This window comes from Pogona vitticeps, chromosome 1, assembly GCF_051106095.1.
Source record: "Pogona vitticeps strain Pit_001003342236 chromosome 1, PviZW2.1, whole genome shotgun sequence".
In the NCBI taxonomy this organism is placed as follows: Eukaryota; Metazoa; Chordata; class Lepidosauria; order Squamata; family Agamidae; genus Pogona; species Pogona vitticeps.
This window is the reverse complement of record NC_135783.1, coordinates 58,208,408-58,218,733: the sequence shown is the minus strand read 5'-3', so window position 1 is coordinate 58,218,733 and position 10,326 is coordinate 58,208,408. Positions and strand designations below refer to the sequence as shown.

The following is a 10,326-nucleotide window of genomic DNA, read 5'->3' as shown; positions in this document are numbered from 1 at the left end:
CCTGATGTTTGTAAATCACATTGTACCATATGAGGGACCACATAGACTAGTCCTTGTTTTTTTAAAAAACATTAGAGCAAGGTGACAGGAAGTTCACAGATTCTGTAAACTGTCCCTTCTTCACAGCTTGAAACGTTTCATATCACCTTCCCCATATTTGCAAAATAAGTGACTCAGATATATTCTATATGCTGCATGGAAAATGGGGCAATCTTTCTCAGAAAACCTGCCCTGTGGCTGTCAACAAGGTTGTTCCATCAGGTTCTATAGCTGTATAGTCCACTGCAGAATTAAGCTCTTACAAGTTCTTTCACTTAGGAAGTGTGTACAGTGCTTTGAACAAATCCTGAGGCTGCTGCTGGCAATCCCTCTACTGACATATACCACCATATATTTTATGTGAATTAATTCTGAATGGTGCACAAGCCGATCATGAATTTTTCCAAGAATACAGCAAATAAATTATTTGCTATGAACATTTTTATATGTCAGAGGACTGATATTAATTCCTAGGATTCTGTTTGGGCTTGGGCAAATAATTTATTCAATGGCATAGTTGCCAGAGAGCAAATCTATATAGCAATAGAGATAGGTGGAAATATGTGTCTAAATCTTTTTTTTTTTTAAAAAATGAAAAATTTGAAGACACTGCATTATACTGCAAATACAATTGTTTAACAAAAAACAAAGCAGTTTCTTTATTAGTCATGTAGAGATTTGCTGTACAGTGTGTAAACCTTTTTGTTCAACCTGAAACTGAAACAATACTGGGAGAACATTTGTTAAAAGCACCTTTGATTTGTTTCAGTACAGTTTTTTTAGTACGTATATACAATTTTTCAGACATGGCTAATGATGTGTAAGAATTAAATGCACTAAAGTTATACCATAGTTATAAAAAATTAAAATATTTAATACAGCATTTGGCATTTTAATGATGAATATAACACTTACAGGTCAAAACCGGCTCTGTTTCAGTAATATAATAATCTGGTATGAAATACCTGAAGGATTACATTTTGTGTGTTTTTAAGACTGAGTATATGAAATTTGCTCTTATCTCTGCTTATTTTGCTTGTTGCCCTTATAAGCCAAAAGCTTTGTAACATTGCTTTAGCAGAAAAATGTGGAGAGGCTTTTAAATCTGCATACTGCTCAAATAGCATACTTTGCTGATTTCATTGTGGGTGCATTGTTCCTGATAGTATCAGGCGCAGAAACTAGGCCTTCCTTTATTTATTTCAAATAACTAGCAAGCCATGGTGCAAAGACCAAAAACTGAAACTATTTTGGCTATTGGATGGACTTCCCTTGTCTTGATTGCCCATGGCATCTGCAAAAGATGTATCTAAAATTGCAACAAAAGTGTAGCAGATAAACATTGAGAAAGGAGTGATAAGAAAAGAAAAGAAAATCAAGAATGTTTGATGAAATTCCCCTGAAAAGCCACTTCTCCTAGTCCAAATTCATGTTGCTTTTCTAGCAGCCCCAAATGGCAAAGAGAAGCAATTAAGTGGTACTTCAAAACTTGTAAGCTAATATTACTGAGCTAGTCCCATATGGCGAAACTTCCAATTTTTCCTATCAAGTTGCTTTAACCCTTTTCAAATGTGTATTGGCACATTATTACACAATTAGCTTTGAAAAACTCTGAAGGAGAATTGGAGGTAATTCTTAAGACCTCTGGAACAAGAATCTGCTGAATTTGGATTTGCTTTGGTTAACTTTCTGGATTTTTCTGCCAACGTACCTTTACATTTTTGTTTTTAATCATTTTAACTCCACTCTTGAAACTCATGTTCAAAACTTGGCTGCATCAGTTGTAGGCTATTATGGAAAGTTAATTTTCAAATGAATGGTCAAGATAGTAATGGATATAGTGGGTATTCTAGATGCTGGCTTCTAACTGCTGTTCATTACTTCATATTACAATTTGTACAACCATTTGACCAGGAGGTACAGCTAGCCATCACATTTGTATTTTTAAACAAAGAGGAAGGTATAGAAGGTATGGTTGCAGGTATGCCAGTGTTCCACTATAGCGATGGCTGGTTCTTACATGTGTATTTTGTGCCTTCTAGCTGTAGGCAGCACCGAAATCTTCTATTCAGGATCTTTCCTTGTATGTGACTACTGGCCATTCAACTAGTAACTGACAGGATTTTTCCAGACATGGCAGTTGCCTTGATGTGTTCCGCCTTGTAGCTCTCAGTTTCTTTCTATACAATCCACTCCAATGGTATTGTCTGGACACCGGCAAGAACGTCCCCCTGGAGTAGCCAGGCACAGGTGAGTACAACCTCCATTGTTCACTGAACAATAGTTACGCCCTGCAAAGGGGATAAAATCACAACACATGCTTTCTGACTTTTGCATATTGAAAAGGAATAGAAAAGGTACAGGTAGCTTACTCGGGTTATAGGCACAAGCTACAGCGAGCCTTTTAGGCCACCCCCATCTCTTCTTCTAGGATGAGTTGGGCATGTTCGGGGTCTAGGGCTAATCTTCTGTCTATGGGATCTGCTATGGGTAACACAAGCACTGAAATTCTGGTGCGGGGGTGGGATTCGAAACACAATATGCCTGGATATCCACTTCCATTTGGAGTGGTTTTTCCTTTTTCTTCTTTTTTTCCTTTTCCTTTTCCTTTTCCTTTTCTTCTTTTCCTTTTCCTTTTCCTTTCTTCTTTCTTTCTTTCTTTCTTTCTTTCTTTCTTTAGTCCAATGGGAAAAAAGGGGGGGAAACATGCAGTTGTTTTACACAATCTAAAAATAAGGGTGGGTGATATATTTACTAGGCTGTGAACATTTCACAGATACTAAATTTCAGGTACTACAGGACTCTTCATCAGGCTGGCCATTACAGAGCTGGAGGGAACTGGGAACTTTCTTCAAAAAAAGAGAGCCTGACCTCTACATCTGGCCATGATTTTGGGGGCTATTCTGTTTTTGATGCAGCCCCATTTAGCTTTGTAGTGCCCATCTTGATGAAGAATCCTGTGCAACCAAAAGCTAGTGCCTGTTTGTGAGATTCTAGTGGTCTAATATGGGTACACCACCCTTGTTTTGCGATTGTTTAAAAGGATCACATAGATGTTTTTCCTTTTTTAAAAAAAAAATTGGACTGTGGAAGATAAAATGAATAGCCAGCCTGGGTAGCATCCAGAACCAAGTGAGGAAACGTACCGTAGCCGAAGAAGGAACTGAGAACTACATCTTCATTTGGCAGCAGTTGACTGTGGCTTGCCTAGTGTATAAAGGAAGTGTGCAGCTAGACAGCCAAACTGATCCACGCTGGATCAGGCTAAACAGGGTTGTTTTGAGGGGTAGTATGCCATCTTAGTTTGATCCTCACATCCACATGCAAAGATCGGGTGGTTTGGGGGCAGTAAACTACATCATGCATTAAGTGACTCTATTTAGCCCATTCCTCCTTTTAAAGGGGGACAAAAAAGGACCAAAAAACCCACAGCCTTCTATGTCCCCTCCTGTCTCCAGTATGTAAGGGAAGAAGGGAAAAGCTATAATTTAATTTATTTTTTTAAAAGTGGCATAGCATTGAATTGGCTTGCTACTCAAATGATTCAACACTGGATGCTAAATGTATTTTTTAAAAACCCTCTGCATCCTCCTCTGTCTCCCCCTTCACAGAGGAACAGCAGAAAGCTGGATATTGCTTTAAACCTTTTAAAAAGTGGCATTCTTTCCACCTACGCAAATGTTAGATCCCGTAGCAGCTTAAGTGAAGTGAAAGCTAAGAGATCCACTTTGGTTTGAAACCAGTAGCTACATATGCTAGAACCAAACCAAACCAGAGCAACCTTACCCCTATCTACTTTCTGTATCAGTTTTTGGCAATACATCCTTGAGTAAACATGGAGCAGAAAAGCTATCACCTAAATAGGCCCCCACTCTAGCAGGCATAATTTCCATCTGCATAATAGCAGTCCTTCATGTGACTGGTTGTGAAATGGGATTTGCAATGCATCACAAGACTGACTGCATGAAGGACAGACCACTGGAGTAGGTGGGGAGGATGCTTGCCTAACTCCCCTTAGACAGATGGAAATTCACAGAAGGGGATACTGGTCAGGGGCTCTTGAATAGCAACAGTTCTGAACAAGTTACAAAATGGTAAAAATATTCCAAAAAGAAGGAAAAGGCCACACTTTACCTTGTGGACACTGAGCCAAGGCTGCAGTTATTCCATAAAGACGAGTGCGCTTGTGTGGCTGGAAGTTATCACTCTCTTTTGAGATTGTGCGGTCCACGGCTACCACAGCATCTCTATGGTGTAAAAACCAGCAAATATCAAAATAACAGATAGGAATGAAAGAAAGGAACCAACAGCAGTTCAGGAGTGGGGAGAGAGGACCACCAAATGAGCCTTGGACATGAGGAAGGGCATAAGACCTGTTGCAGAATACTGTACTGATTTTTTAAAAGATATTCCAGCATTAAGAAACAGTTTAGTGGATATGTGAGTAGGAGCAGAAGGAGAAAGGAAATTGATTCATATGATGGGTTTTGCATCTGTCCCGGTGTTTTATCCATAAATTTATCTAGTAAATTTTTCTAACATTCCCATTAAATATTTTCACATTTTTTAAAAAACACATAATCTTCCCTGTTAATTTTGTCAATTTAATAAGTTTTGCTCCATGGACTGAATAACTTTCTCTTATATTATTTTGATCATTTAAAAAAAGCCTTTGGAACTGAGCCCATTCTTTTATGGCCAGTAATTGTTTGTTATCATAAAAGCACCAGAATATTTAGGTATAAGACTTCAGGACTTAAGGCTGGAAATTGCATTAAAGGCTCTTCTGGATAATATTCTGTTTTTCGGTCACAACATTCTAGCAAGGTCCATGTGGATATAGAAGCATCCCCAGCTAGATCCTGCACACAAACCAGCACTATGTGGATACATTTCCCTAAAAAGGCCATCTCCTTCCATCCAAAATTGTGTAAGTGGTATACATGGTCTTTCTGGCTGCCTGATGCATGCTTGGACATACCTAGGTCACATGCTTCATTGTGTGCTTTCCCCTATGGAAGTCGGATTTCACAGAAAGATTCTGGCTAGAGTTTTTTTCCTTATTATGATTCAATGCATTGATGTACATTGACTAGGAAGAAGCTGGACTTCACACTAGAAATGGGCACAGACTGCCAAACTGGCAGTCCGTGCTGGTTCGTTTTTCATCCAAACGGATTATCTGCACTTCCCAGTCCTGCCTCCTATTGTGGGTGCCCATTCAGAGACATCACCCCACCTTCCCTGCTCCACCTCCTCCAGGCACTGCCTTTGAGTGGGTGCCCACCAGAAGAGGCAGGGCTGGGAAGTGCTGAATATCTGTTCAGATGATAAATGAACCAGCACAAACTGCCAAATCTATGATTCGTGCTCTCCTTCACACGACTAGCTTCTGGATTATATATTAGAGCGAGCACTGCCATAAAGCAGGGGCAATGCCTTTCAAAATGCATTGCTCCAGATTCATGGGAAGCACAATTTGGAATTCAGGAGAAGCCACTGAATACATTAGTCAACAAAAATGCATCTTGCTTATAAAGTCTCCAGTTGTTTGACTGAAGCAAAGACATCATCCCCTCAGGAAAAATGTGTATACTGCTCCAAAAAAGCCAACAAACAAAAACAGGATTGGAGTTTATACAAGACAAAAGTTGGTTATCCTCAGTTGAGAGAGAAGTAAAGAACAAGTGCTTTTAAACACAGATCACTGTACCTTCTCCAGTCTGTATAAAACAAATTCTTTCCGTAACTTGTAATACTGAAGGGATACTGGATTCCTTCAAGGATTCTTCGCCGAACCAGTTGATTGGGATCCATACATTCAACCCTTTTGGTGCCTATACAGTATTCAGAAAAACAATTTGGTCTTTGAGTGTAACAAACAGTCCTTTTAGAAGGATAATAAAATACCATGACACAAGAAAAGGAGTATGCATGGAATCAGAGTTTCCCCCAAACGTTTGCTATGCTCATCCCTGCCAAACCCTTCCAACATTTCTTTCAGGCACTCGCTTTTGTGAAAAATAATCACTATTTCGATTGGTTGCTACTCATTCTTTGGCACTGGACACAGAAAGCCCATTAACACAAATCTTAATTTTACTCCATCACACCTTAGCCAATTCTGATATAAAGAGCAGACATTCTACAGAACACAATAAGTAACATAACACTAAGAGTGTGACTACACAGCAAGGGAAATGAAAATTCATTTGCATCCACTCACCAGAGAGTTGCACCAGAGAATTCGGGTTTTCCTGAATCTGTTTGCAGTAACACAGGGAGAGAGGATGAAAGTCTTTTTTGCAGCTTATATGCAGTTCTATTGTAGTCCTGCAGGATACATGTTTATAATGAACTACTTAATAAGCTGTAAACAAGGGGTTCCTCCTCTTGCATTCTTGCTCCCTTCTCTCTTTTTTTTAATTTAAAGAAAAATTCTGCCAATGAAGAGAGGCTTTTCTCTCTGTTCCTATGAATGTGTGTTGGCATGGCAGCTTTTCTGCATGGGTTCTAGAGAACCAATGTGCATCTGCTGTGAAAACAGTAGAAGTCCCAGCAGCTGAAAAAATGATGGAGGAAGGGGGAGTGCAGACTGATCTCCATTTTCTTTTGCATCATGTGGTGCAAAAATATGAATTAATCCATCCCAATCCTGAAGCATTTCCTGTATTTGTTACCAATGTGGTTGCACCTTAAGTCAGACCATTGGTCCATGCTGATCAGTATGCTAAGTGGCAGTAGCTCTCCAAAGCTCCAAGCTGGAATCTTTCCAAGCCTCACCCACAGATGCCAGGGATTAATGATGAGATCTTGTCCAAGAAGGGTGAGAGTTGCTTTAAAAAACTTCTAAAAGCATAACTACAAACAATTCCAACAAGAAATAAAAGGTGGGAGGCAGCAAAAAAGGCCAGCGTGGCTTCACAAAAAGCTCAGGGAGGACCTGAAAACAAAAAATGTCATGTATAGGGAATGGAAGGAAGGTTAGGTCACCAAAGAAGAGTACAGTGGTGCCCCGTATAGCGAGGTTAATCCGTTCCGGATTAACCTTTGCTATACGAAAACATCGCTGTGCGGGTAAGGAAAGCCTATTGGAACGCATTAAACTTAGTTTAATGCGTTCCAATAAGCGTCCAAACTTACCCCTCCAGCGATGTTTTCGCGTCCGGCGGCCATTTTGGAGCCGCCGAACAGCTGATCGGCGGCTCCAAAATGGCCGCCGGATGACCCGAAATGGCCCTTATCAGTGTTTTCGCACCCTCCCCTTGCTCCGTAAGCAAGGGGAGGGCGCGAAAACACTGATAGGGGCCATTTCGGGTCATCCGGCGGCCATTTTGGAGCCGCCGATCAGCTGATCGGCGGCTCCAAAATGGCCACCGGACGCCCCAATCGTCGCAAAGCGAGTGCGGAGATTGGGGCAGATCCGTATAGCGATCCCCAAAAAGGGATCACTATACGGATTCTTCGTTAAACGGTGCGCTCGTTAAGCGAGGCACCACTGTACAGACAAGTAGCAAGGAAATGCAGGGATGGCATTAGGAGAGCAAAAGCTGAGAATGAGCTGAGATTTGCTGAGCTGAGACACTAAAAGCAAAAAAGGGGCAATATTTAAGTATGTATGAAGCAAGACAAAGAATAGAAATAATGGCACAGCTACTCAATGGAAATGGAAAAATGAGGATAAAGAAAAGGCAGAAGTGTTCAATTCCTATTTTAGCTCAGTGTTTTCCCACAGGACTATGAACCTCCAGACAAATCTGAAGTGCAAGTGGAGGGTACAGGATTGCAACTGGAGATTGGTAAACAAATATTCAAGGAGTACCTTACCACCTTGAACAAGTTCAAATCTCCAGGGCTGGATGAACTACATCTGAGAGTACTGAAAGAATTGGCTGAAGAACTCTCAGAACTTCTGTCCATTGTTTTCTTGAAATCATGGGAAATGGGTGAGGTGCCCGATGATTGTAGGAGGGCTGTCTTCAAAAAGGGCAAGAAAGAGGAACCTGGGAATTACAGGCCAGTCAGCCTGATGCCAATCCCAGGGAAAATTCTGGGACAAATTATAAAATGGTCATTATGCAGGGACCTAGAAAACAATGCAGTGATAACTAGAAAACAACACGGATTTGTCAAGAACAAATCTTGCTAGACTAATCTGATCTCATTTTTTGATTGGGTAACCTTCCTCAGAGACAGAGGGAACACTAGACACAGTATATCTTGACTTCAGCAACACTTTTGACAAAGTGCCCCATGAAATCTTGATTAGCAAGCTAACTAGGTGTGGGCTGGACAGATCAAGTGTCAGGTGGATACACAGTTGGCTACAGAATTGAACTCAGAGGATGATGATTAATGGCTCCTTCTTCAACTGGGCAGAGGTAACAAGTGGGATACCTCAAGGCTCAGTTCTGGTTCTGATGCTCTTCAACATTTTTATTAATGACTTGGATGACGGAGTGCAGGGAGTGCTTGTCAAACCTGCAAATGACACAGAATTGAGCAGACTACCTAATACCCTAGAAGACAGAAACAAAATTCAAAATGATCTTGATGGGCTGGAATACTGGGCTGAAAACAGCAGAATGAAATTCAACAGGCATAAGTACAAAATACTGCACTTCAGAAAAAGAAACCAAATGCACTGTTACAAGATGGGAGATACTTGGCTCAGCAATACTTCAACTGAGAAGGATCTTGGAATTGTTGTGGATCACAAGCCAAGACTATAAAAAGGTAAATGCTATTTTAGGTTGCATTAAAAGAAATATAGTTTCCAAATCCCTCAAGGTGCTAGTCCCCTCTATTCAGCACTGGTTAGGCCTCACTTTGAGTATTGTGTCCAGTTCTGGACACCACACTTCAAGAAGGATCCTAACAAATTGGAACAAGTTCAAAGGAAGACAACAAGGATGATCAGGGGGCTCTAAACCAAGCCTTATGAGGAAAGACTGAAAGAACTGGGCATGTTCAGCCTTGATAAAAAAAGACAGAGAGGTGATATGATAACACTTTTCAAATACTTTAAAGGCTGTCATACAGAGGAGGGGCAGGATCTGTTCTCGATCATATCAGAGTGCAGGACATGCAACAATGGGTTCAAGTTATAGGAAGCCAGATTTTGACTGAATATCAGGAAAAACTTCCTAACAGAGCAGTAAGACAGTGGAATCAATTACCTTGAGAGGAGGTGAGTGCTCCAACACTGGAGGCATTCAAGAGAAACTCAGACAAACACCTGGCAGATATCCTTTGACTTGTATTCCTGCATTGAGCAAGCAGGGGGTTGGATTTGACGGCCTTATAGGCCCCTTCCAACTTCACTATTCTTGTGCTGTAAAACTAAAATATGGCTGTTCCTGAAATACATGTTATATTCTTTGAGGAGATTCTTACTGTTCTTTAGTTCAAACTATTCCTGTGGCTTACCTGCTAGGGTAGTTTTAAAAAATAAGTAACTTTATGAGTATCCTTTTAACCCAAATAGACTGTTAGACACTTACTACTAAAACCTGAGAATAACCTGAAATAAACAGATTGCATAATGGAATAGTAACAGTGCTTATGCATGGGTTTCTCCGAGGAGTATTATCTGCCAAAAAGCAACCACATTTCTATGTACCCTAATACCTTAAATAGTATTTATTGAAATTTAAATGCATATATGTATACATGCAGAAATAAATTGAAGGTAGGAGGAAGAGAGTTAAAGACTGACCATTTTGTCAAGAAGCAGCCTATTTGTCAAAAATGAAAAGCCATGCATGTGTTACAAAGAGGCGAATGTGTTTGCATATGTCTGTTGTTTGTGTGTGCAAGTTTTCTAGATAGAATACTTTTCATGCTACCAGTCAGAAGACCACGTGTAGCTCTTCCATTTTTTTTCTCCATCCATCTAGTGCCCAGGCCACTACTCTGGGCTACTTACAATAAAAACATAAACATAAACTAAAGTTGATAATGATGTCAGTTAAAATATTAAACAGAAAGCCCTCTCAACCTAAATATATAGCAAATTCTATACTAAGTTAAAAGATGGTGACAAACCCAAGCAATCAGCCTATAAGATTGCGGGTCATCAAAAATTGGAGAGGCCAAACGTTAAACAGGGACAAGAAAGTGAAAAGCCTGAGTAAAGAGCCAGCTCTACTTGTTTCCTGAAGCAGAGGAGGGAAGAGGCCTGATGCACTGCCACAAGAAGGGAGTTCCACAACCTGGTGGCCAACACTGAGAAGGCCCAGTTCCTCATTGTGGATTTCTAGGCCTCCTTTGGGGTGTCCACCCATA

The 10,326-nt window shown here is 40.5% G+C and overlaps 1 protein-coding gene across 1 annotated transcript in view; it reads right to left on the bottom strand.

Annotated features, from left to right (window-relative positions):
* Positions 1-670: 670 nt before the first annotated feature.
* NID1 (nidogen 1) overlaps positions 671-10,326 on the bottom strand; it is a 62,077-nt gene continuing 52,421 nt past the window's right edge. Inside the window, exons 18-20 of the mRNA XM_020787151.3 lie at positions 5,753-5,876; positions 4,174-4,286; positions 671-2,330 (exon numbers count right to left, since the gene is read on the bottom strand). Coding sequence (XP_020642810.3) covers positions 2,209-2,330; positions 4,174-4,286; positions 5,753-5,876 — 359 coding nt within the window. The 3' untranslated portion in view covers positions 671-2,208. The remainder of the gene's footprint in view (positions 2,331-4,173; positions 4,287-5,752; positions 5,877-10,326) is intronic.